The following is a 26,730-nucleotide window of genomic DNA, read 5'->3' as shown; positions in this document are numbered from 1 at the left end:
AATAGGAACCATTTATATTCACTTTGAATGCGTAAATCAGGCCACATAGTTCTGCTGGAATTACAGGCTATTTGCAATCATTTGTTTCCCTCCATGTGCTTTGCCCAGCAGGTAGTCAGTAATTATTTGATAATAAAAATAATAAGCACTTTTACATCGCTAGTCCTCTGCAGGAGCTGAAGATTACCCAGCAATTTTTACACGAGCTGAGAATTTAAGCCTGATGTCCTGGCAGTCTTCCAGGTTGGAAGAGTAGATCTCCTATCTAAAGCCTCCCGGCATTTTGAACAGGCTGTGGCACTCTCATCCTCGCGAGGCGGCGCGCTGCGAACAGCTGCGCGGTGGTGTGCAGGCATCCCCACAGCACAATGGGGGCTGCAGGAATCTTCCAAAGAATGAGTACCTCTAACCTGGTTACTTTGATAAAGCCCTCTGGGAGCTGTGGAGATGGAAGAAGCTATACAACTGAAATCTGTCACTGAGCCCTGGTAGATATTATAGGATAAAACTCAGGATAGTTTACGTAACCGTGTTAAAATTTTCAGACAGCTGTGTAAAAACTGCTCTGAGATTGCTTTGGTTTTACTCCCTCAAAAAATACAAACAAAAAGTCTCAAAATATTGCAGAAGAAATGAAGGACATTAGCATTAGAAGCTTCTATATGTGAAGGATCATAGGAGAAGTGCAGAGCCAAGAACAGAGTTTGGGCCTGGTAGAACCTGTGTCATCATCTGCCAGTGCTTCAGTGGCCTAGGTCCAAAAGGAGTATGTCCAGCTTTGTAAAGGTAACTTCTTGCAAAATGATTTATTTCTCTCTGACAGCATTATAAAGGACAGCTTTTTTTGCCTACGCATTTGATGATTTATGTATTTGTAAATATAATAAAACCACAGTGGTTTGGACATTTACCGAGAATGACTGGTTTGGAGAATTTAAGAAACAAAAAGAGATAAAAACATCAGCTTGAAAAAGGAGTGTCTGCATTACAAATGGACTTTGTTATTTTTATCTTGGCAAGTATCATTAAACTTTAATTCCTTAGGCACCCATGACAGATAAGTTTGTCCCACTTTGCTTTAAAGATGTTATGTGTTACTTTTGACAAAGTAATAAAATCACTGCACTGAGACCTCACTCCAGCCTTCTGATGCCTCTGCTCAGCAAATATGGGACTGCGCAATGAGGCCTCCACTTCTCGTTGCAGTCAGTGGAATTGCTGTTGTGAACTGGGAGACTGTTTTTTTTTTGTTGTTGTTTTTGTTTTTGTTTTTGTTCACCTTAAAGTTTCTGTTTATGGAGCAAAATAGCCACTTTCATTAGAAAAAGTGAGTTTGCAGATTCATGGGATTCTGCTGGGGGTGTGGGGGTGTACATTCATTTTGGTTTGTGCCTGAGCTCTCTCATTTGCAAAAACCGTGCCTAGTTTTTCAGCCCGGAAATATGTGCTAAACCTCAGCCTTTAGTGCAGACACTGGAATGAGTATTAAACTATCAGAGTCATTACAGCTTGGCCTCTTCCTCTCACAGCTTCCCAAGACAACCCAGTCCATACATTATCGGGAAGCACATTGTTTTGCTTGCTTGAAGGGTAGCAAATGACCAGCTTCACCTTCAGCCAACATCTCGTTTCCTGCTCATTGCTAATCACCAGTACAGACAAAGAAAAGCGCTATTTTGTCCTAAGCACATTTCAGTTCAGGTTTGCGCTCAACTTGGTGCCAAGAGGTGGTTATAGGCCCTCTATCCATCATGGCCATCCTGCGGGCCTAGTCTGGGGCAAGACAAGGTGGGGAACAGGCTCACACCAACACCCGCAGCGGGGTGAGCTGAGCTTGACACAGGCCCCTGTGAGCCGCCAGGCCAGGAACACCCTTCAGAGGCTCCCACTTTTCCTCAGTGTGGGATATTACAAGGATTTTTAATGGGTTTAGGCTCTTCAAGGGGCACACTAGTGTCTTGTGATGACCTCCGCAGCAGAGGCTGAAGGGTCTGAGGGATCCGTGGGCCGTAGCGGGACAACCATGCCCACAACATGTGTGGGAGCCGTGGGCCATGGTGGCCATGGCTGTGTGGGACGACCCCGGCGGCGCCCCGCTGAGGAGAGCGCTGGCCCCGGGCAGTCATGGCCGAGGAGGGGGCGACACCGACCGAGACCGGCCCTCAGGCTCAGCCGGTGCCCCCGGGGCGGAGCCGGTCCCGGGGGGGGCACGGGGGGGAGCCCGTCCCAGGGGTACCGGTGCCGGGGGTGCCGGTCCCAGGGGTGCCGGTGCCGGGGGTGCCGGTGCTTTGGGTGCCGGTGCCGGGGGTGCCGGGGGAGCCGCGGCGGGGCAGCCCCCTCGGCGTGTGCGATGCGCGGCCGCCTGTGGGGCGCAGGCGGCGGAGTCTCCACCTCTTCTGGCAACTTGAACCTGCGGCTGCCAAGCTCCATTAGAGCTATCAGCAGCCGGGGGGGTGTGTGTGTGTGGGGGGGACGCACTTCACAGCGAAGGCGGGGGTTGAGTTGCTTTTTTTTTTTTTTTTTTTTTTTTCCCTTTTTAAATATATATTTTTTCCCCTCTTCGCAAGCTTGTGGCTGAGCACGGGGACCGCTCCGGAGCCTCCTTCCCAGCTCCCGCCGGGTTGAAGCCAGGGTCCCCCCGCCGCGGGCACCGGGGGCCGCCCATGGCTGCGCCGCCACCGGGCGCCGCTCCCCGCTGAGCTCCCCGGGCACCGGCGGCCATCGCCCCTCTTCGGCCGGCGGCTCGGCGACACGAACCAGGGCGCCCACCATGCTCCGGTGCTGGTGGCTCGCAGGGCTGCTCCTAGGTAGGTGGCACCGGGGGGTGGCGGTGGGAGAGGGGTCGCCCCCTCGGGGTGCTCCACCGGGAGCAAAAGGGGGGTGGCGAGGAGGGTGCAGGGAGGGCGGGCAGGGGGTTGTTAGGAGGCTGCAGGGAGCGTGGGTGAAGAGGGCGAGGGGAGAGCGGAGCGCAGCAGTTCCTCAGCTGAGGAGGAGGGATGCGAGGCGGGTGCGAAGAAGCAGCACGGAAGGTGCCGGGAGTGAAAGGACTTAAAAGAAATCTTCCAGCGGGGCTCAGTGCTGCAGGACCGAGGGTCCCGGGGTGCCCCCCGCAGCCCCAGGCCGGGCAGGAGGCACCCGGAGCCTCAGCCCCGCTCCCCGGGACATCCCCGGCCGTGCTCCTGCTCCTCGCAGCGCCGCTTCCCGCAGGGAGAGCCCCGGGAAGGAGCCCGGAGTCCCGGGGATGCTGCCGGGCTGTGGGACCGGTGTGTGTGGCTGTGCCGGGGGGCACAACTCGCCCAGGGTCCCCTCTCTGCCCCTGGGTGCAGGGTGCCAGGCTGCGGGACCCTCTGCCCAAACCTGTCCCTTCCTCGCCTCCCCGCAGCCTGGGGGTGCCGGAGGGTGGCAGGGCTGGGGAGCAGCCCCCCCGCCATCGCCGCTCGCTCCCGGCCGGCCGGCAGAGCACGGGGAGCGCTGCAGCTCGGCGTGGCTCAAGGAAGGGCTCAGGGGATTCCCAGTGGCTTTGCAGAGCTGCTGGGAGACATCCCTGGGAGGGAGCCCAGCACCTGCCCCGGCCTGGGACTGCTTCAGAAGTCTCCTCCAGGGACACGGAGCCCCAGCTGTACCGACCCCCCCCCCCTCCCCCCGAGCAGCGCAGGCTGCATCTTTGCAGCCGCCTTTCGTTAAGGCTTCTTGCAACCCCACAGCTCCTGGAGCAGTTTCAGAAGAAAAGGTTCTGGCTAAAGAGGCTACATGGTAGAACAAAGACAACTGTGCTGTGAAAAAGGCAAAGTGATTTCTGTTTATGACAAAGAGCAGAGCCTGGGGAATGCTTCCCCATCCTTGGACAGTGTTTTCCTAGGCAATGCACGGGAGACACTTGAGTGAAACTCCACACCCCTGAACAGGTGAAGAGAAAGGTGGGGAGAGAGCTCCCATGCCCCCTGTGCAGCCTGGACCCTGGATATCCAGACAGCTGGGTTTCCTTTCCTTCCTTTCCCTTCTACCACTTGCTTTACTCCTCTGAGTCTTTGGGCAGCACACTATCACACTTACTTGGCCTCTTAAACTTGGAGCTCTGTTAAGTGAGCATTGCAGAAGAACTGTGTAGTGACAGCTACTGGAAATTATTTGCATAAGTATTTGCATTTGTATAAGGTTACTTTTCTGCTCTCCTTATCTGGGATCTTCGTCATACAGTGTCCCCCAAATACAAGGCTTCACAGGTTGAGAAATAAGTATTCTGCCTCTCTATAGATTTCATTAATTCAAGTTGCTCTGCTTACAGATCTGTTATACTGTATTATGAAAGATTACACATACAAGTCTAATTAGAATGCTTTCTTAAATTGTCATACAGTTTTAGTCCAATCTAATTAGAACCCAACGTTTTTCCATCTAATGTCAGTGATAAATTTTCCACTGATTTCAGTAAGAACAGAAGTTGGACCCTAAAACATATGTTTAAATAGCTAAGTCAGATCCAGAACTCATTAAAACCAAAGCAAGGTTTGCCAGTGACTTCAGTGTGAGCAAGACTGGTATTCTGAATTTTGCATAAAACTGAACATCAGTATGACACCAGCGCATAATTAGTTGAAAAAATGCTTCAGTTAGGTAACTGGATCAGATTTTGGAGTCTCCTCCAGCAAAGAATCACTCATTCTTGGAAATGTCCCGAGAGACTTGCTGAGTTTTTACCTAAGCTTTCATTAAAGTCTTTACATTCCAATAACACCACACTGATATTTTTCATGTGTAGCTTCTCCACCATGGTTTTAACATAAAAGATCTATTCTTGCTTCCAAAGTTTATTTTAAATTTGAAAATAACTGTGATGGGGTAAGATAAGATAAGATCAGCAGCTGTATTCATTTGCGTGATTAGGAAGAGAATCCTCTAAATGATAGCAGTGAATTAAATCTAGATGTATGTATTTGCACATACATATATATTTTATACCCACTAGGAAATTAATATCATTGTCTTTGGATCAAATGTTTGTTTGGGGCAATGTTTACTTTGCTAATTTATTTTTTCCAAGTTGGTGTTTTTTTCTTCTTCATTTCTCTAGCTGGCCAAAAAATCAACAACTAATGTATTATGCTGGGTTGTGTGATTTGACTCTATTTGTTCTTCCATAATGATAGGTTAGCCATGTTTCAAAGTATATGGATATAGATAAAAACAGGGCTGAGATGTAAAAAAAGCACAAGTGAAAAAAATATCGTGTGGTTTCTATATTTTCCCCACAAGCACAAATTGTTGAGTAAGGAGATTTTCAAAAGCCAGAAATTGCTATGAAGAAAACCAAAGCTGGAATCCAATGCTAGGGGAGGCTGCATCTGGCAGAACAAAGTTTGGAAAGAGATTTTGCTTTCAATGGGATCCTGTGTTTCCCCACAACACAGCATATGTCATCTATAAAAACAACGCTTTCATGGATGAGATACCATCACTGCTATAATCAACCTCAAAATTAGGAAGCACCTACACAATACTGTTACACAGTACCTCTGGTTTTCTTACCTATTTGCTAAGGAAGATAAGGCTGTGAAAACAGAATTACGAACTCTGTGATTTTAAGAAAGAGCATCTCAGCTACAATAATACCAAGAAACTGACAGTGATAAAGTGGGAATTTTAAAATGTAACCCTTTTCCTGTAGGCTAAGGGTTCCGCCAGAACCTGAAAATATGATTCATACGACAGCTCCTTCTCTACCCAATTTAAATTGTGTAACATCTGAGGGGTTAGTAATCTGCAATCTGTTATTTTTTCTCTTTTTTTCTTTAGGGAGTTAAAAGGTCTCATGCTGTAAAGTGTGAAATTGGGAAAGTTGTGTTTCTGTGTATTAGGAAAAAAATCTGATGTCTATGTGAAAAGCCAAAGCTCCAGATTGTTAAGTGATAAAGGGGTTCAAATACATCTTTATTTTTTTATTTTTACCAGGGTGATGGTGTGATAATGTCTTTCATGCTGATGTTTTTTCATTTTCACTGAACAGCTTTTTAAATAATCATGGTTTGAGTTGAACTGAAAGTGAGAATGCTGCTATGAAGCTCAGCTCCTATGGCACTGTAAGAGAGACATTTGGATCAGTTCAGCAACATCTCTTGACTCAGAACTGGTGTGATGGTACATAAATCAACAAGAGAAATCTCACCACTGAGGGTTCAAAGAGATTTGCTTAAGTCTAGTCTTTAAAATGAAGCCTTAAGCATAAGTGCACCCATTTGATCAGTCACTTAAAAAATCCCTCCCCACGGTTTCTACTGTGTTGATATGAAGCACTGTGACGTCTTGGTCTTGTCCGTATCAAAGACAGAGATCCTTGGAAATGAGCTTTTGCCCCTGTAGTCAGCACAACTTATACTCCAAGCTCACCACTGGGAGAACTGGATTCACCTTGTTCCCACTTACTAAATCCACAGGTGCTGGACACAGGTTATGGCTTTTAAGTGTCTCTTCTGTCCTGCTAATACAAAACCATGATGACACTTCATTTTTAAAGCTCTTTCTCGCAGATTTTTTTTTTCCTGGTTAGACTCCCTGGAAAAGGTGAGTGAAAATATAAGCGACAGCAAAGTTTTGCTGTGAAAAAATCCTAAGTTTTGTTAATTTTGAGTAGCGCGAGTCCCTTTATTAGATTATGCAGTGCGTAGGCTGAATGTCAGCTTTGATTTCAGCATCTGTCGGCAGTGTTTAAGAGAACTGGAACACATCAAAACTTGGCTAATGTTGACAGGCAAAACAGTAGACTGAAATTTCAGGCTATCTAGAAACCACACCCAGACCCCAAAACACATGTTAGAAGTAACTTTAATTCTCTGCTTCAGCTGAACAAGTAACCTTTTTCTGTGGTCACTTGTGATTCTAAGTTAAACATGCGTGCATATTTCTGGTGTGGGATGCGTATCAGTTTACCACCTTTGAGCATGAACCTCTTTCTCTGAGGATACCCTCCACTACAACTGCTTTTGAATGCCCTTCTCCTCCTTGGTTTTGTGGGAGCCAAGTAGCCTCAGACTATTAGATCCCATTAGATCCTATTTTTATTACTATAAACAGTATACTTGCAGCAGTGCCAAGAGTCCTATTGTGTTAGGTGCTAAATAAGGAGAGAACAAAAGGATCGTTCTTTTTTTAGAGGGTTTATAATCTAATTTCCTGGACTTAGATTTTCAGCAGTGAGAACTTGACATTGCAGGGACACACTGAGATTCCCAGCTGTGTCCAGCAGTTAGAACCTACTGTGGTCATGTATGTCATTATGGACCTAAATGCCCTGGTGCTTCTGGCCCATATTTCTGGTCCTGTGGAGGCGATTTCAATGAGGAGGATGACAAACAATGAGCTTACACAGGGGAGCAGCTGTCTCCCGTGGGAGCCAGGGACTGGGACTGCTCCATGGCAGTGGGAGACTGAAAGGCCACTCTCAGCATCCCGCCAACTCCCTGCCAAGAGCGGGTTATTCCCTGCTGTGCTAAAGCTTTGTTCAACCCCTCAAAATCCTGCCAAGCAAGTGGACTTATGCTGCCTACTGGATTGTGCCTTGAGAAGTTCACCCTGATATACAAGCCACATTTTTTCCCCTCTTCATTCACTCCCAACAGAACCTCTTTATTCAGTGTAAGGAATTCCTTCCCTTCCTTGGTGTTTATGCTTTGTGAATATTTATAGGCTGTTATCATGTCCATCTCTCCCCAGCTGTCACTCAGCCAGGCTACATGCACTCTGCTCTCTTAAATCTTGCTTCGTAACTCAATGCCTCCCACCCCCTAATCGTTTTTTGTTGTTCTGCTCTCAACTCCCGCCAGTTCCAGTTGCTCATTTTGCTTTGGGTAAATGCTATATTTATGTTAATATTATGTGGTGGGTGGTCTTCTCTGTGCTTACGGTCCATGTGAGTGATTTAGATGTTTAAAATGACGTGGGCATTTTATAGCCAAGCCATTGCCTGATTACCAGTTCCGCTCTTCAAAGCACTCTGGGAAAAAATATGCTTAGCCATCACTATTAAAAATGGCCACAATAGCCACTAATAAAGTGCCTGTGCAAGGGTTTGAAGGAATTGTCAAAACAGCATGGGTGCTCTATACATTCAAAATGATGGTGTGCCATGAATTTTGAAACCATGCGCTATATTTTCTAATGAGTTTCCATCTTATCTAAATTAAAGAAGATAGATGTAATATTTCCCATTTGGTTAGAATATGAATTTTGGTTAGAATTTAACTGAGTCACAGTTGTACCCCTAGGGTGTTGTTTGGCCTTGGACTGAGCAGGTTTGCTTTTGGTTTGGAGAGGAAAGGCCTTCCTCCAGCTGTTCTCACTGGACTCCCCAATCCAGGTGTCCAGGGAATTAGAGATCATCGCACTTTGATCTCCCCCATGTCACCGAAATCAAATTTAAACTCTCACTCTGTTCAAGGAAAAAAGCTCGAGCATTCTCCTTCTTCCCTTCACTTTCTGTTGCCTTTTACTTCAGTGTTTCTCTGTGCCAGACTTCTGCGGCAATACTGGTCAGAGCTTAACACAGGTCACAATGTGTTAGTGTTGCCTGAACCCAGTTGCTTTTTTTCAGTGCTTGCCAACGCTGAAAAAAGGAGGCAAGTAGCAATTATCCCATTAGTTCTTAACTCTTCTGATTAACCACCCCTTCCCCTCCGTGCTGTGGGTTTCAGTGGCCGTGGCCGGGGCTCTCAGTTGGCACGGGACACCTGCCCGCTGCCTGGTCCCTGCTGCGGGGCTGGCAGCAGACAGCTTGCTGCTGCCCACAGCGGCTGGGCCAGCTGGGGACTGTCTGGCCATATGGCATTGCTCAGCTGTTCTTGAGGAAATCGTTCGCCTTGGACTGTTTTAGCTGTGGGAGAGGCGTAAGAAGGCCTCTTGCTGAGGCCTCATGGTGCCTGCAGGGTGGAGGGAGGAAGGAGGAAGGGCTGAGGTGGCTCCATGGAGCCTGCGGGCTGCCAGGCCGGCATGGGCATGGCGAGTAAGGCCCCGTCGTGTAACCAAAAGGCCTGGCACCGTGGGCAACGTTAACCCCGGGAGATATTTTGTGGGAGGATGTGCTCACACCCACCGCTGGGGCTGTTGTTTCACATCACGCTGCCCTGGTCCTCTGTGCCAAGTGCCGTGCCTCGTTGTGCTTGCTCCATCTGGGGAGACAGCAGGCCGTATCCCATTTCTCCTTTGTGCCCTTCATTCTTCCAGCGAGTGCTCACTGCCAGCTTGTGGGGAAGGGCATTTTCTGAATAAGGGCCTGATGCTGTGTAGTTACGGTCACGGGATCTTTCCTATTTATGACTCCAGTGAAAGTGGGATCAAGCCCTGCAATCCCATTGACAGTGTTAGGCCTGGTTTTCTTCTTCAGGGTAAACAGCCAGAGAGAGCAGTTTTAAGAGCCATTTTATGTAAATGTAGTTTATATTGAAGAGGATCTCTGGGATGCGGGAGAGAAAATCTTCTCCCTTCCCTGCTGCAAATCCCATCTGTCTTGTCATCTGTCCCTGGACATGACACTTACAGGAGAAACAAATGGCTCCATGATTCCAAGAGTAAAATATTTACCTCTCTAGTGCCTTAAAAACCTCTAGTCAACTCACCAGAAGTGCTTCACTATTTTAATCGTGGACATGAAACAAATCAGACAAAGATCACAGCCTCAGAAGACAGCTAGGCTAAAGCCATTTAATACAGCGTCTGAACTTTTTTTTTTTTAATATGCTTAAAGTTACGGGGTGAAAGTATGTTTCAGAAAGTTCTTCTCTAAAATCCTGGTCTCCTTGGGACTTTTGAGTGAGCTGAGTTCCCTCCTAGGATCTGCAGAATTTCATATATAGTTATTCTGCAATGATGGCTAACATATGTAATACACTTACTGTGCCACCCCTGAAAGAATACCGCGAAACTTCTAGTGAATTCAAAGCATTTTGCAAATAGCATGAACTGAGCATCAAACTGGTAAAAAAGCTATATATAACTATACCCATTTTACTGACAAATAAGAAAAGGGTTGAATAATAGAAATACTTTTCCAGAAGCCAAACAGTACTCCAGTGAAAGCACTGGCATCGTCCCTCAACCACTTGACCACATTCTGGCATCAGTTCAGGGAGGCATTACTAATCAGGAAAAATGTTCATGAACTGGCTTAATTTGAAGCTCATGCTTAAGTTTCACTGAAACCAATTAGACTTAAGCGTGTGCTTAAGTCCTGTGCTGAACTGGGTTTAGTTTGCAGATAAGCAAAATGCAAAACTGTGATGTGATACAGTATTCCACCCCCAGTGGGTTATATTTAAGTTTTTTAACTTTATAGTATTATAAAATAAAATATATATCTTCCCACAGAATTGTTCTCCTGGGAATGCCTTATTCTGAGCGAATAAAAAGCACCACTAACTTAATCTCCACACAAATGCAAGAGAAATCGATTTGCTTAATACAGACATCTTTGCTTTTGAAAGAATGCTTATTCCTTTAGTGGCTAACCCAAAATCAATTCTGCATGCTCTCAGGAGAGAAAAACACTAAGGAAACACTGTTTTGCTCTGTTAATGATGTCTGTGTGGATAAGTACAATTTGTGCATGCAGAATATATCGATATGTTTCTTATCATCCACTTCATTCCAGTCTGAACATTCCTTAGAAAATATCAAAGGTTTTATGTCATCTCTAAATGAAGAAATGTGTAATGCTCCATGACTTCAGGCACTGATCTTATCCCTGTGAATGTGTGACTAACTGAAACATTAGATTTATAAATTGAAATAATAAATTCTGGCCATAGGAGGCAATAACATGTAACAGATTAAGCAATCTAGCTCTGGAGAAGAGTTGATCTGCAGTAACTAATTTGGTGCAAACTCTAATGTATGCATTTTCTTCTCCATTTATAAAGAAACAGATGTGTGACTCAACTTTGCTTTTTTCCAAAGTCAATCTGTGTGGAGGAACACAAACAAGATTTGTTTCCAACAAGGCATGTTACAGTATTTCTCTCCTGGCTGGTATTTTTTTCCTTCATAACAGAGAAGTGGGTCTGAATCTGCAGCATACAGTAGTTTGTAGCACAGCCCCCGTGGCAGGTTCTCATTTCAGGCTTGGCCATTGCCTAGGAATCTTTCGTCCTAATTTTACCAAGAATTTACTGTGTGTAGGAATTTCCAGTTCTGCCTTTGTATCATTTGATGCTGCGGGTCTGATTTTTCTAAAAGTTGCTTATACAAATGAGCGTATGGAAGAATTGATTAGTATTTGCTACTGCAGTTGCCTCAAGGCTTGATCCAGTTTCTGCTGATTCCAGGGATCAGCCTCCGTTCCTGGGTACTGGCGTTCCTAATTGCCTGAGAGCTTGTGCAGCCCTATTGCCTGGAGACCTTGGGCCAGTGCTTTGGATGCAGCACGCACCAGAAAGCTGGAAAAAGATACTGTTTTGTCTAGCTGCTGCACTGAGGAGCTCTCTGGAAACGCTTGTGGTTAATCAATACAGACAGACAGGATAACGAGTGAGTGGAAGAGATCACAGTTGAAGGTTTTTTTAGATTTTCCTATGAATGGGTATTTTTGTCTTGAAGATGAATTGTGAATAATTTCCTCCTCCTCCCCCCCAATAACAACTCTATAAAGCAGTCAATTTGACAGAGAGAGAAGCTGCCCTGATGCGCTTCCCCAGGGGCTGAGTAACAGAGTGACATATGAGTGACAGCCACTTTATGCTGCTCTTGGAATAGAAATGTGCCCTAACTACAGATTTTAGGTCTGGAACTGAACTTTTCCAAGTTGAAAGACTGTTTGGATCTGGTGGGACTGGGCTTGGAGTATTTGAGAGAGAAAAGCAGCCACAAAATTTGGATACAAGCCAGTAGCTTTTGGTTTGAGGATGCATCCAGCTTGGAGTCTTGTGTACAGTTAAGTAAGACAAAATCCTTAGGAATTCCTATCATGTCAAATGTTTACATTCTGGAGCTTTTTTTTTTCTTTCTTTCTTTTTTTCTTCTTTCTCTCTCTCTCTCTCTTTTTTTTTTTTTTTTTTTTTTTTTTCCCATGGAGTGTGATCCTGATTATAAAAATTCCCATTTCTATTGAACGTGTCAAAATCTTGTGATGGTGTTGCCAAAGTGTCTGTGCTCTCAAACAATGTAGACTTTTGGTGTTTCTGCCAAAAGTAGCAATAAGGGTTCAGTCAAATATTGAAGCTTCTGCTGCAATAAACACACACACACAGCAGTTAGCAAGTTCAGCATGCGGCTATACTTTGCACTGTTATTTCGGTATAACTATAGACTGCACCAACACCTCTGGAGTCTTTCTGTGGTTATGAGCAAGAGCAAATTTGGCCTGTATAGTCTGTTACCTCTAATCCAAATACAGTTATTTTTTAGTTTACAGTATTCTCTAGGATAATGATTTCATGTGTCTTTAAGTGTAATTCAGTCTGGACTGTCCTTGAACTGAAAGATCTGCAAAAGCTTTGCCAGTAATTAGGCCTCATGATAGGGCAGGCAGATGAAGCTTGGTGTATTTTGCAGCTGTGTAAAGAAGCACACAGGGGTAAGGCATACACGGGAGTAAATTTTCCTGAGGGCACAGAGCAAAGTCATGGCAGAAGTGGGATGAAAGTGCAGAGCCCTAACCCTGGGCACCCACAGAGATCCTGAAATGAAGGCGTAACTAATAACAATGAGTTTTGTCATTCAATATTGTCTGCTTTTCATATGAGGGCTCACAGGAACTGCTCTTTAGGAAGCACTATGAAAGCAATTGTGAAGGAGCTGGCTATCCCTGCTCGCCATGTCAAGCCCTTACAGATGATTAAAACAGTACAATTGTAAGTCTGCTCCAGAAAGACCCCTTAACACTAATAATATGTCTTTCCAGCTAGTTTATGCACTCCAGTGCATAGTGAGGTACCAGAACATCCATGGCTGGTTTCACTAGCCTTTAGGTAGGTAGGCTGCTTCTGTTACTGCTCCCCTGCTTAGCTGGGGGCTTCATTTTCCATGTGGTTATTCCCTTTGTGACCTGTGATAGTTTAAGGGTTTGTGTGCTAAAATCTGCACAAATGCATTTCAAAGATGCTGTTACTGTGATGTGTAAAACCTTTGCAAACGGCAGGTCTGTAGCGAAGAGACTCAATTTGTGTATCAATTTATGTCTATAAATCTTAAGTTGTATAGTATTAGATCAGTAATAAAATACCATTTGAATGGAAATGCCTCTGCTTTGCCACATGTTCAGGAGCCTCTGACTTGCACAAGGGTTTATTTGCTGAGTTGCTGTTTGGCTTGGTGTAGGGCTTGTGTGTATTTGTGGCAAACAGATGCCAAAGATTTTCAGCAGGCAGTTGACCCCGTGTGCGTGGAGGACACACTGATGCCAGAGAGGAGAGGCTCCTGTCTCGGAATATATTGGCTGCTGGGAATCGAGGGAGCCTCCCTGGTAGACCCCAGCTGTGAATCTGGCCCCGACTGTTTATATTGGTGTTACATCCCAAGCTTTTGAGCCAGGGAATTTTGCTGACGTTGCTCAGCCGCTTGTATGTAGTCTTGCCCATGGTTGACAGCAGACCCACATGTGCTAGCTGCCTTCGCAAACACTTCTTGTTACAAGGGCGCTGCTCAGAGAGGTGCTTGTGCCCTCCCAGCCTGGCTCAGGCCCTTTGTGATTGCAGCGGTTCCTTCCCTCACGTACAGTCAGATGGTTTGGGTTTCCCTTCCAATGAGAGGTTTGGTTTAAACAAAGCTCCCTACAAAGATCACGGCGTGGTTCAGGTTATACGAAGGCGTTGGCTCACGGGGACTAGGAGGAGCAGTTGCGATTTGTTATGGAGTACACAAAGATCAGATCTTGATCAGATCTCCAGTCGTGATCTTGAGTGAGGAGAGGAATGGATTACATGTGCAAAATCCATAAAAGTTGGCTTGAAATTTTCCAGCACACTACTACAAAAATTGCAAAGCACAGCTCGGGCGAGTGAACGCCGGCTGGGCTAATAAACCCAGGGCAGTGCTGGACTGGAACCGCACCAGGCTGCGGGACCTGGCTTTGCCTGACTGACACTTGTCCAACTGCAGAAAATCGGTGGGGTTTCAGGAGCTGTGCTGGGAACTCGTTTCACATTGTTACAGGGGCAAATCCCATGTTTCTTACTGAAGCAAACTCACGGTGAGTGCCACAGAAGTCTGCCTAAGTAAAGAGTGAATAACATATAGGAATATATGCATATATATGTGTGTGTGCATGCAAAGGTCTTCAGGATTTAGCTGAGTGTTCGCACATTCCCTAAGCCAATAACATCCGTTGTTATGGGAAATGAGGTAAGTGACAGAATTACTGTCCTTATGGCGGGCGACAGGCGAGTCTAATGTTCCCATGCTGTAATTCCCCGTTCCAGTTACTGCTTCAACAATAGCTTCGGAGAGGGAGAGAACAGGAACAAAGCACGCTCAGTTTGATTCGAAGACTTCATCTAAAAATATGCCTGCATTTTGTTCAAACCAAAGCTAGAAAACACTAAATAAATAAAATTTCGTTATCCTTAACCAACCACTCGCTTCTCCGCTAACCCGGCTGGGGTGTCAGCGTCTGACTGGATCTTCTGGTGAACGTAACCCAGGAGGTTTCTGGGCCACGGTGCTTAACAGGGTCTGTGCCCGTCCTGCTCGGCAGGGCCTGGCTGTGGGTGCCCACCCGTGGGTGCTGGGGCCCAGCTGGGGGTGCTTGGGTCCAGCTGGGGGTGCCCTCAGCGGGGTCCCCATCCCCGAGCACCCCCCGGGGCCTTCCCGGGAGCTCTGCCGGGCCCCGCGGCTGGGTGTGAGCGGAGGGGGCGCACCCTCCGCGCCGCTGACGCCCTTTTTTCCTCCCTTTTTCTTTCTCCCTCGCCCCCATTTTCTCTCCCCCGGCCCTTCGCAGCCTGCGCTGCCGCGGAGCCGCCGCTGCGCTGGGAGCCGCGGTGCCGGCAGCAGCTCCGCCACCTGCAGGACGGCGCCAGGATCGCGGCGCGGCTGCCGCCCCGCTTGGAGGGCCGCTGGGTGTCCACCGGGTAAGGACCTTCCTCCTCCTCCTCCTCCTCCTCTTCCTCTTCCACCCCCGAGACCCCCAGTGCCCCCCGCCCCGAGCCCTCTGGCAGCCCTCTTGCCTCTGCCCCCCTCCCCAGAGCTCCCATCCCCGGGGCACAAAGCGCGGTGTCATGCCCAAAGTGTGCCACCAGCACCCGTGGGATTTTGCAGGATTGCAGGATGGCTCGGGTCGGATGGGACCCTAAAAGTCACTTGTTTCCAGCCCCCTGGCACGGGCAGGGCCACCACCCGCTAGGTCAGGTTGCCCAGGGTTTGGGGAGCAGGTGCTCAAAATCACCCACCTGAGCGCTGCCACCAGTGCTGCTCACCCCCACGCTCGCCCCTGCGCTCTCCATACCCCAATTTCACCCATGTTGGGTGTCCTCATCCCATGTCACCCCGCTGTACCCCATCCTGCTCCATGCAGGGTATCCACCTGCTGTGCCCCGTGCTCACCCCTGCCTCCGTCCCCAGGTGCGAGGTGCGGCCGGGCCCCGAGTTCCTCACCCGATCCTACCTCTTCTATGCCAACCGCCTCTTCAAGGCTTACCAGTTCTACTACTGGGACCCCTCCTGCCGGGAGCCCTCATACTCCCTGGTCATCAAGGGCAAGCTGCGCCTGCGCCAGGCCTCCTGGATCACCCGCGGGGCCACCGAGGCCGACTACCACCTCCACAAAGTCGGCATCGTTTTCCACAGCCAGAAAGCCATGCGGGAGGTGGCCTCCTGGATCAACCAGACCTCGAGCGAGGGCTGCAGCGGGTTCCTGCCGCCGGGGCGCACCTGGGCTCCCGGAGCCCTCTACGAACTGCTGAGTGCCAAGTCCGAGCGCGACTGCACCGCGGCCCTGGGCTTTGCTATGCACGAGCTCAGCCTCGTGCGGGTGGAGAAGCATTACCAGCCCTTGCTGGAGCCGCAGCAGAGTGGCAGCCAGCTGGTGGAAGAGCTGTACCTGGGGGACATTCACACGGACTGGCTGGAGAGGCTCCACTACCGACCGACTGGTTACCAGCGACCGCTGCAGAGCGCTGTGGTAAGAGCAATGCTTTTGCACCGGCCCTATCGCGAGCAGATGCCCAGCTCTCCCCTCATCAGTTCACTGGGCTTTGCGAAGCACACGTTATTTTCATACTATTAAAATACTGATTGCCTGCACCTCAAGCCCTTGTTATCCCACAGACCTGCAGGAAGACATGCAGGGTACGGGTGTGGGTGCACAGCATAAGAAATAAGCCTGCAATGGCACGAGCCTGGAGTTAATGGCTTTTCGTTGGCTCTGTTTTCCTAGGAAATGCAATTTCCTAGTTTCCTGCACCACAGTCAGTGAAAGCTTTGGGCTGCACATCATTAGAGGCTGCCTACGCGCTGTTTGTCTTCCATCCCTCTCTCACTCTTTGTCATGTCCTTCAGGTTTCGAGAGGAGCGAGGAAGCAAGTGTCTGCCATTAAATCATTGCTCCTCAGTGTAATGCCATTAGAGGAGGAAGTTGCTCCGAGTAACGCTATTACACTGAGATTTAACTTTTAGTTTGACATAAATAAAACTGAGCAGGAGACCTGGTTGCTTTTTATTTTATATTTTACTTTGTTTCCAGGAAAGCGTATTTTTATCTGAATCACAGCTTATCAATTCAGAAATTACTGAGTAGTGAGATGGGGTAAAAAATCCTCTTAGAACTTTACAGTCTAGATGGAATTCAATTAATTGAAAAAAAATCTTTTGTGTGCAGCTTTTGAGGGGCAACATTTCCCCACACCCCAAACAACAGCAACTGGACTTGGAAAAAGAAAACCACAGAGCAACACCCCTTTCCCCCTCAAAAAATAACCTTCTCAAATTGGTTAAACTTGTGTTATCCTGGGCCAAAACCATATATATGAGCAAAACCAGATGGTAAACATAAACACTTCTAAAAGTTAATTTAAAACCAAACCTAAAGATACTGAAATTCACTCTCTGAATATAGCACTGTAATTAATCAGCTAACAGCTCTCCAATGTACCCGCACATGATGTCACCACTTGGCGATAATTAGAAGCTGCCATACATTAGAAATAACTTCACACGACTGGTTTAAGCAAGTAAGGTTTTTGGCTTCATGTCTATAGTGATAATTTTATTGGGCACGGGGTTTTTTCTTTCTTTTTTCACCGAACTAATATCCATTTGCCTGCACTAGTGAGAGCTACACAGCTATGTTAGGAATTATTTTTTAACCCTCTTTATGAAAATATTACCCTTATTCCCTTAAATTTATACCTCTTTTAAAGAAACCCATTCTCCCCAAATTACCTTTCATTATCAAAGAATTTCCTGTCTAAGGAGAGCATATATATTTGCCAACTTCTGGGATTATTTAGCCATAATGTACTGTGTACTGTCAGCACTCATTAACGTGACAGTAGCAGTAAAACAAGCTGAAAATGGCTAAATTACAGTAGACTCCAATCAACTCGCATGTAAATTACCCACCCTACAGTTAACTACTGAGTTATTCAACCTTGCTGCATACGACAGCTCAGTAAAGATTACCTCGTGTTCTAGAAAATGATATAACGTCCAAACCCTGGTTATTTAAAAATAAATCAGTTGTGATGTACGAAGTACCAGAAAAAGTTCCAAGCCACCCCAAAACAACCCTCTGGCATTTGATCGGCTGCAGGACTGCTTTGACTCGGAGTGTCACACAAAGCATGGGCAGAGCCCTGGGGCAGCTCCTTCTCCTTCTCCTTCTTTCTCCTTCTCCTTCTCCTTCTCCTTCTCCTTCTCCTTCTCCTTCTCCTTCTCCTTCTCCTTCTCCTTCTCCTTCTGCACTGCCACATCTGCTCCAGCAGCTCCCAGTGAACCTCTGCCTCCCTTCGGACTGGGGTGGCCGGGGAGCTCTCCCTGCCTGTCCAGCAGTTCTGCCCTTGCCCCGTCCTCCCCCTGTCCTCCGCATGTCCTCAGCAGCCCCGCGCAGAGCACAGCCCTTCTGTCCTCCCCAGGGGACCAGAATAGCAAGGAGCCCGGGCAGCTCTTTATCTCACTTAATCTGCTTGGCTGCCTTGGGCCAAGTTTGCTGCAGTTGAACACCCTGGCGTGGGAGAGGGGAGCGTGAGCTTTTTGAGTATTCTGGAAAGGGTTTTTTTGGCTTATCAGTTTAAAAAGATACCGTTCTTTGTCTTCCGCAGCACCATGTGCATCCTTGCCCAGCCTGTGGGATTATATACAGAGCTGACGAACACCACCCCCCCATCCTCCCCGCCAGAGCCGAGCCGCCGATGCAGCTGAGCGGCAGCTGGGTGAGCACCCACTGCGAGGTGCGGCCCGCGGTGCTGTTCCTCACCAGGTACTTCATCTTCCACGGTAACAACCACACCTGGGAAGGCTACTACTACCACTACTCCGACCCGCTCTGCAAGCAGCCGACTTTCACCATCTACGCGTCTGGGCGTTACACCCAAGGCGTCCCCTCCTCTAAAGTGAGAGGCGGCACGGAGCTGGCTTTTAAAGTCACGCAGGCTCGGGTAACGCCGATGGACCAGCTAACGGTGATGATGCTGAACTCCTCCGAGCCAGGCAGCTGCGGGCTGACAAACTCCTGGAGTGCCGGGGTGGAGCAGGATATAACGCCGACGAACGGCTGCTTGGCTTTGGGCATCAAGCTGCCCCACACGGAGTACGAGCTCTTCAAAACGGAGCACGACACGAGAGACCGCAGCCTGCTGTACGTTGGCGAGAGGCCCACGGACGGATCCAGTCCCGACCGTCCTGACAAGCGACCCACCTCGTACCAGGCGCCTCTGATCCGGTGTGCTGGGGCGCCAGAGGAGTTCTCTAACTATGTTAGTCTAAAGTACTTGGGAGAAGAGGATGCTAACGGCAGTGAAGCACTAAAACCTTTGCCTGTGGCCTTTTTATTGTTTATAGCACTGCAGTTTTTAAGATGGGACTAGCAATCTATTCAGGTACAGCACAGAATCCAGATAGTCTTGGTGCTAGTGTCATTTTTATATCCTCCAAATGAGTACATCTGGAATCAGTTTTACTTAGATTTGGAAACACTTTTAAAAAAAACAAAACAAAACACAGTGAATGAAGCCAAGAAGATATGCCTATGTACTGTTTGTCCTGTGGCTTTATTGCCTAATCTCCCCTCTTCTCTGCATAAAAATTTAATGTGGTGACATGGATGCACTGCACATTCAGTAGATAATTTAGCAATATGAGGGGAAAAAAAAGAGCAACATCAATTACAATTGCTGCTTTGAGCTTTTGACACTGCTAAGATTTAATCAAGGGCTTGATTCAGATGTAATTCAAACATCCAAAGTGTCAGCTGCTGAGTTTCTTTGAGGTTAAGTTCCCTCCCATCATACTCCTTATTGCTGTTTGTGCAAATTTGATCTGCCGTGTCAGTCAGCAACAGCTCCACAGTCAGCAAGTGCTCTTGGTAAGGGCACAGTTAATCAGGCCTTTCGGTTTATAGATCCTTTCTGCAGTTTGTGTGTGTATGTACACACATGGAGATACAACATACAGTCTTCCACTTAACTGTGTACAAAAAAACCGCCCTCGGAGCATTACCCTGACAGACTGCTATGCCTGACTCTGGTCATAAGAGATGATACAGCAAATGGAGAAGGCGTGTGCACAACTGCTCCGACTTTCAGCCTTACAGCGCTGCAGACGCTGCATCCTTGCTGCATTAGTCCAGCTTTCCCAGTGCAGTGCAGGCCTGCGCCTTGGTCCATCAGCAAAGGCAGCACGGCGCTGCACGCATGTCCAGCAGGCACAGGCACTGCCAGTCGGGACTCCAACTCGCCAGGCACTGTGCAAAGTGCAAGATCACTCATGAGTCTTCCCAGGCCATTTATTTTCACTGTCTCCTCTCTAAGCGTACTGACACGCAGGTTGTTGAGCCAGCTGTCTTTTCAATCAGAAGTCACTTCCAGGCGTTCACGTAGAGATGGCTTATAAACCTGCCTCTAGCGAACAGGGGGCTGAAGAGAGAACTGACCAGCTCCAGGACAACTGGAGCTCCACCAGCAAGAAGGACAAAGTAAGAAATTACATTCCCTTGTCTGCTGCAGCTAAGAAGCACATAACTTACTTGGGGAAGACCTCCTCCAGCAGCTAAATCCCCTCCACATAAGCCTATATATCTTACAAAGGATATTTTTGTTAAACCATCTATGCAATAGCTACCTTCTTAATGCTGTATTTACAAACTTGCAGCTTGTACTTAGATAATTTATGGGTTTTATAACATAAAATACTTTTTTTGGGGGAAAATTGTACATTAATAATTCAAATGAGATGCTTATTAAATGCGTACAATTGTGACAGAAATGTTGTCAGCATGTTTGCATGTTTCAGGCACGATCAGCTATTAATCATGCACATAAACAGTTGTACTTGGTACACAAAGAGGCCAAGCTTGGCTAACTTGTCTTCAGTTCCATCTGCAGACAATGGAGAGGGAGACATCTCTGGGGATCAGTAGAGCAGGCAGAACAGCTCCCTGTTTCTAAGGGTTGCTGTTCTTTGTTGCCTGCTACTGCACGGAGATCCATGGGCAAACGTTTGAAAGACTGGAAGCACGTTTTGGAGAGCAGGGCTTTGTCTCCTTTGGATGCCCTCTTAGGATGCTACGAATCAGGGCAAGCCAGGGTAGCAGAGCTGCAGCTCATGTGAGCCATACACATTTTTTCCCTCAGCAGACCGGTTTGCCATCACTCGTGGCAGCCCCAAGCAAAGGCTACCATTCCCCAGATCAGTAAGGAGGCATTTCAGCAGGACCCAGAGATGTCCACGGCAAGAACAGGGAGCAGCTTTGTACTTGTGAGGGTGGGGAAAAGAGGGGAAACGCAATTCCTGCTCTACATTCTTACACACACAAATGAGATAAATGAGATCTGTGTGCTAATATTTTTTTTTTTCATTTACATACCATAGAAATTGTTTAAACTTCGCAAGTGCTCAGCATTGCTACTGCATGATGTAAAAACACCTCAGAGACCACACATCCTTTCAAAGTGGTGATGGGATTAATGCCATGTAAAAAAGTTACAAAACAACCAAAGACTGGAGCAAGCCCCAGCTCCTCCTGCAGCAGCACTCACCACAGCTCAGCTCCAGGAGCTGAGAACCTGCTTACATCCAGCTCCACCACCCCGCACAGCAGATGGGATGTGCTGACTAAGCTTCCCTATGAAAGCCTCATCAGGAGCCTCTTTGTCCTGTTTCCCCCCCTTTAAGCATACTTCTGAAAAGAAAGGAAAGCCATGAAAATAATATTTGCATAAATATTGCAACTTTTATTGTTCTGTTCACAATTTTTGGAGAAACATTACACAGTTATTCTCTCAAGAATTTGTGCCTTTTTCCAATTTGAATTTGCCTGGCTCTGATTGCCAGTCAGTGATTCTTGTTTTGCTAAGATCAAAGAGAGCTGCAGTGTTCAGTATTTTTTCCGCGTAAAGGTACTTGTGCACTGTAATCAAGACATTCTCAGTTTTGGTAGATAAACTCAGCCAACCGAGTTCTCTCTCTCTCTAAGGCATTTTCACACTCCACTAGTAATTTTTGAATCTCTTTTTGCACCCAGTCCAATTATGCAGCTTCTCTCTTAAAATGTAAATATCCAAATTGCATCCAAAATCCCCAGCTCTCACAGCTGAGACATACAGAAGTACAATCACCCACTGCTAACTATAATTCAAAACAAGAACACGTCCTTAGTCAGTAGTCTTTCACCCTGGGACTGCACTGGGAGCACATGTGGAGCTCTTACTCACTCTGGTTCTGGGTATGGGTATTTTTGTCACGTTACCATTTTCTCAGTAGAGATTTTGTGTGTATTTTCACCAGCGATATGGAAGCACTGAATTGTATCAGATCCCAGCAGGAGCCTTCTGTGAGCATCCCCATTTCATTATGGTTCTCTTTAAAAGACCACTTCTGAAATGTGTGATTATCACAACACATCAGGCTTTGTAGGGGTGCAGATATTGCAATTGACTTTAATCCCAAAGAAAACTGAAAAACAAAGATAGACTGAAATGACTTCCTTAGTTTACGCTCCTTCACTAACATTCGCTTCCTTTCCCATCCCTTCCTTGGGCTGTCAGGCTAACCAGGCACTGTACCCAGCTCATCCTGTCCTGCTTGCCTCTCCTCTTGTTACATGTAAGAGACAGCCTCAGACACCTCCTGTGGAAGTATTGATGCAGGTTTTCTAGACCCAGTGAATGTAATTTATTTTTATTTTTTTATTAAGCATTGCTAATGAATTAATTCAGCTCTCTTACCTCATCACTAGCAGTTTCACCACCTGCATCTAGTAACGGTCCTCATCCTACTGCAAAGATTCCCCCTGTACTTCAGCTCTTATCATCCCCTCCAAGCACTCTGGCTCATTCTTTTCCTTTGGCTATTGCTTTTCTTACTGATTTTCTACACTTCATAACTCATTTCGTGTTGATTACTGTTTCCCTTTATTTTATTTGTTATTTTTTACATTTATTTTTTCCCTTCTTTTCATCACTGAATAAGGACGGGCTTTTAGCCAGTTGTTCTCGATTGCAAAATTGTTGGGTTTTTGGCCATTTACTACCTTTCTCTTAGCAAATGGCCAATCCTGTTTCAGCTTTCCATTTAATTTCTTCTTCACTATCACATCTGATGTGAAATTTGCTAAGCTATGCCACCCTTTTGAAGCAGCACTTGCATCCACTAGCAGTTTGCATGGCCACATGCCCAGCAGAACGCAGTCAGGATTCCACAGAAACCACCAGTTTCTGTGATTCCTTTATCTTTAACCAACATAACCAAGACAAAGCCAAATACTGCCATGTCTAAAGCTGTATTAGAATCTAGGACATAAACAACAAACATTAGTCCTGACCACTGGCTTCTATTCAACTGTAAAATCCGTATCTGCCTTCTTACTGTACCTTACGAAGAAAAACCAAGCTAACACAGATGCACTGGCAGGTTGGTACCAGCTGAAAAACAACAATGGGCACATCTTAAAAAAACCTCCCCCTCAACTTCTAATGTAATACTTTTCAAGTTTTATCACTTTTAACTATCCCCCAAAAAGAGAAAATAAAGACATTTCAAACATTCTGAATACATTTACTAGCTTCCTGCACTAGGTCTGCACATGGAAGTCTTTCGTACCTTCTTTAGCACATAAGCTACTCAGACACGTTGCCTTTCTAATTTTGTGCTTCTGTAGCAGGCACAAGAATTTAAAGCACGAGCTCAGTTTTCTGGGCAAACTTAGGTCTGTTCTCCTGATTTTCCAGTTAGCCACTTTCACGTCCCCTCTGTTTAAAATGCTCCAGGATGTATTTTGCATTTTAACTTCCCAAACGATTCTTAAAATGAAACACACTGAAGTTTTAGAACGCTTCTGGATAAATCAATAGCACTGAGTTAATGCTCCATTTGATAAACAATCCGCACTGAAAAGTCTCTTATTGACCATAAACAGATGTGCTGCAGTGAAGCAGCAGAGAAAAGATGGAGCCTGAAAGGAGATGGTTGATAGGACACATGGCTCTATGCTACCTAGAATTAGAAGAGGGATGAGCAACCTTGGTCACAAAGGAAGCAGATGGGTGAGTTGTAACCCGGGGCGGGAGCTGGCACCTGGGAGCAGCCAGACGCATCAGGGACTGCTCCACAGGCAGCCTGCAAGCAGCCACCAAGGGCTGCTGTGGGCCAGAAGTCTGGGACACGCAGGGAAGGTCACAGGGAAGAGCAAGACTGGAAAAGGAGCCAAGGGAAGAAAGAGATGGAAAATGAAAGAGGCTGGGCTGAACACCAGTGCCTTTGCAAAGGAGCAGTGCGGGAATGAAGATGACTTGGTTGAACCAAGGGGCTAGGGACTGGACTGATCTGACAGCTCAGGCAGAATACATCAGAAAAGAAACTGGGCAGGAGAGGCTGCAGCTGTCACAGGAACGCTCTTCTGGGCTCAGAACTGCAGCAAAAATTCCTGGCTCCAGGCATATTTCTGTGTGGCCTGCCAGTGACGTGTGGGCCCAGGAGCTGCTGCTTCAGCTCGGGCCATTACTCACCGCTAGATCAGATGCTTGGGTTGAGAATGGGTCTGTGCACAGGGTGCAAAGGAGCCGATCGTGACATACACGTGGGTTATCCGTAATGCTGTAACACCATTTTTTAAGGTGACCTTTCAAAACTCCAATTACATGTGTTTTAAGAGAACTTAATGTTATGCAGGGTCAGGCACACGATGCCGGGCAGCTTTTGACACCTTCTGGTCCACCTAAGCTCACGTTTTGAGTGGATGCTGAAGGCTTGATCAGATACTGCGAGATACTCACACCGAGCAGACTAACAGTGCACATGCACACTTGGTTTTGCCATTTCCTAACTTCTGAGTGCTTGACTTTGTACAGCCTTAATAAAGTTCTTTTAAAAGTAGTTGTGTGTGGATAATTACGCGTGGGAATTCTGCCAACTCAAACAGGAGGGAGCTCAGGAGGCTCTTCTGGTCTTGTGAGTTTCTCCGCTGAAGAAAAAGATTTGATTAAAAAAATGAAGTACAGCTAAACTGGGGACAATGCTTTACTGCAGGCTGTTCTTCAGTTCTTCATAGGCACTTCAAAAGCTTAAAAAAAAAAATCACAAAATTAGGAACTTATTAAATAAGAATGAAATGTACCGATGTAGAAACATAAACAGAAATGCCAGATGTATAATGTCAACTTGTAATATGCAGCTTCAATTAATTCTTCTTAATTCATTTGTTTTCTTAACTTCTTTTGTTTTGCCATCTGGAAAAGGCCATTCTCCAATGACAGATCATACGAGAAAAGACCCAAAGTTCAAGTTTGCTTCAAGGAAAAGCAGCCTTGTTTCTGTACTCAGACTAGAGAGCTCCTTTTTGTGGTCTTCATTCATGCAAATGCTTCAGGACAGACTTAGGCCTGGACAGGGAGGCAAAACATCTACATGGAAATGTAGTACACCATTCAAACTTTTACTCTTCAAAGTAAAAATGCAAAAGCAGCTCTGTAAAAGGAAATGAAGCCATGGGAAACGGAGGAGTTAACAACAGGCATCCACTCGGTTTGGAAGTGCAAATGCACACTTATTAGGAACTTCTGGCCAGCTCTTACTTGTGTTATTTTAAAAAACAACCTACATTTATCCAGTAAAAGAAAAACCAACCCATTAATAAAACAGACATATTTTATAGTTTAGCAGATTTGAGTAGTGGAAATACACAATTACTTTGTTCTCTGAAGCTAATGAAAACAAAAGGCAGCAGTACAATGCACAGTGTCACTTTAGCACTGACACCCATTAGACAAAGTGATTCAGTATACATGAAGCTGTCAGCATAGTATAAAGAAATCTTAGCTGGACATGTTCAAAGGATCTGCATTGCCCTGCTTTAACAATAAATCCCTCTATTTATCTAACTGCAACAGATGATTTATACTGGCATTGTAGCCCATTGTCATCTTTTAATCAAGTCAATCTACAGAACAGCTAGGTCTCACTCTATACAAGCAAGCAAAGCACCCCTGCCCAGTAGATGCTTTTCTTTCTAAAGTGCCTACACATTGATTTACATTTATATTTTCTGAACAGTAAATTAAATTTGTAGATATGTATCCAATTATAGGGAAAACTAACTTCCACATATGGTATTGAACTGATCTCACTCCTATACAGATTATTTTTTTTTTTTAAATGAGTTTCTGAATCAAAAAAAATCTCAAATATGTACACTGCAATTCACTCACCACCTGTCCTTTCTCAACTTGCTCACTTGAGCATCTAAGTAATGGATGCTAACCCATTTTCAGACAGAATTAGGAAGCAGCTCTAACCCCAAGCTGCTTTAGTGCTGCTGAGTACTACCGCAGCTGTAGCACAGCCACAACAAACACGAGGTTCAGAGGACTTGTTTTAGGCATTCTTAAATTTCAAACAGAGGCCTTTTTGGTTGTTTTTTCTTAGTTGCTTTATAAAGCAAACAGAACGTGGGATATGTTGTTTCAGGACATTATGTAAAGCAAAATAAGAATAGTTTGAGAACTTATGAATTCCACAGTTAGGTTGCTATTGTGCCCAACAATTAAGGGGATGTTCCAATTAGGATATGAAAATGACACCCTTTTGCTAAAAAAGAGTTTTCTTGCATTAGGTGACTGCAATATCAAGTATCTTCAGACACTAAAAATCCATTTTTTGTGTGCCCACCACTATGTAAATGTGCTGACTGCTAAATCAAGATCATAGTAAGAATTGCAAGTGTACATGTGCAGCAACTAGACACCCTTAATAATTTATTGGTGAGAAGAAATTCTAGCAATTTGTGAAGCGAGTTTCCAACTTTATCCCATTACCAGCATTTCAGTAAAAAGTTAACATGGAATACCATTACCAAGCTATTACAATCCTGTATTTTTAGAAAATTACATTATGGTACATCAATCCCTCTCGACGTGACATCCACGGTATTAACTTTCTCTGTGATCCCTAGGGCTATTTAACAACAGCTCGAAACCGGGGGCCCAGCCTGCACATGCACTGCCATAACTGTGCAGTCACACTCAGCGACTGCTAATGCAGAGCAATAATTATGATCATTCATGCACAGAACATTTACTTTAAGATGTGATTTTAACTATTTTCACA

General features: G+C 46.1%; 1 protein-coding gene across 1 annotated transcript; it reads left to right on the top strand.

Moving 5' to 3' along the window:
- The first annotated feature begins 2,665 nt into the window (after window positions 1-2,665).
- On the top strand, window positions 2,666-20,323 carry APCDD1L (APC down-regulated 1 like). Its single transcript, XM_084296803.1, has 4 exons — window positions 2,666-2,807; window positions 14,918-15,047; window positions 15,538-16,096; window positions 18,234-20,323. The coding sequence occupies exons 1-4, from the start codon at window positions 2,771-2,773 to the stop codon at window positions 18,996-18,998; spliced, it is 1,491 nt and encodes a 496-aa protein (XP_084152929.1). The 5' UTR covers window positions 2,666-2,770; the 3' UTR covers window positions 18,999-20,323.
- The last annotated feature ends 6,407 nt before the right edge of the window (window positions 20,324-26,730 follow it).

Source organism: Netta rufina, assembly GCF_964035555.1.
Source record: "Netta rufina genome assembly, chromosome: 16".
Taxonomy (NCBI): domain Eukaryota; kingdom Metazoa; phylum Chordata; class Aves; order Anseriformes; family Anatidae; genus Netta; species Netta rufina.
This window is presented reverse-complemented; position numbering and strand designations above follow the sequence as displayed.

What these genes read in the sequence shown, in the direction of transcription:
- APCDD1L (XM_084296803.1), top strand. Translation starts at nt 2,771, where the DNA reads ATGCTCCGGTGCTGGTGGCTCGCAGGGCTGCTCCTAG. An exon ending in GCTCGCAGGGCTGCTCCTAG is followed by an intron (nt 2,808 to 14,917) that starts GTAGGTGGCACC and finishes GGCCCTTCGCAG; the next exon opens with CCTGCGCTGCCGCGGAGCCG. An exon ending in GACCGCTGCAGAGCGCTGTG is followed by an intron (nt 16,097 to 18,233) that starts GTAAGAGCAATG and finishes TGTCTTCCGCAG; the next exon opens with CACCATGTGCATCCTTGCCC.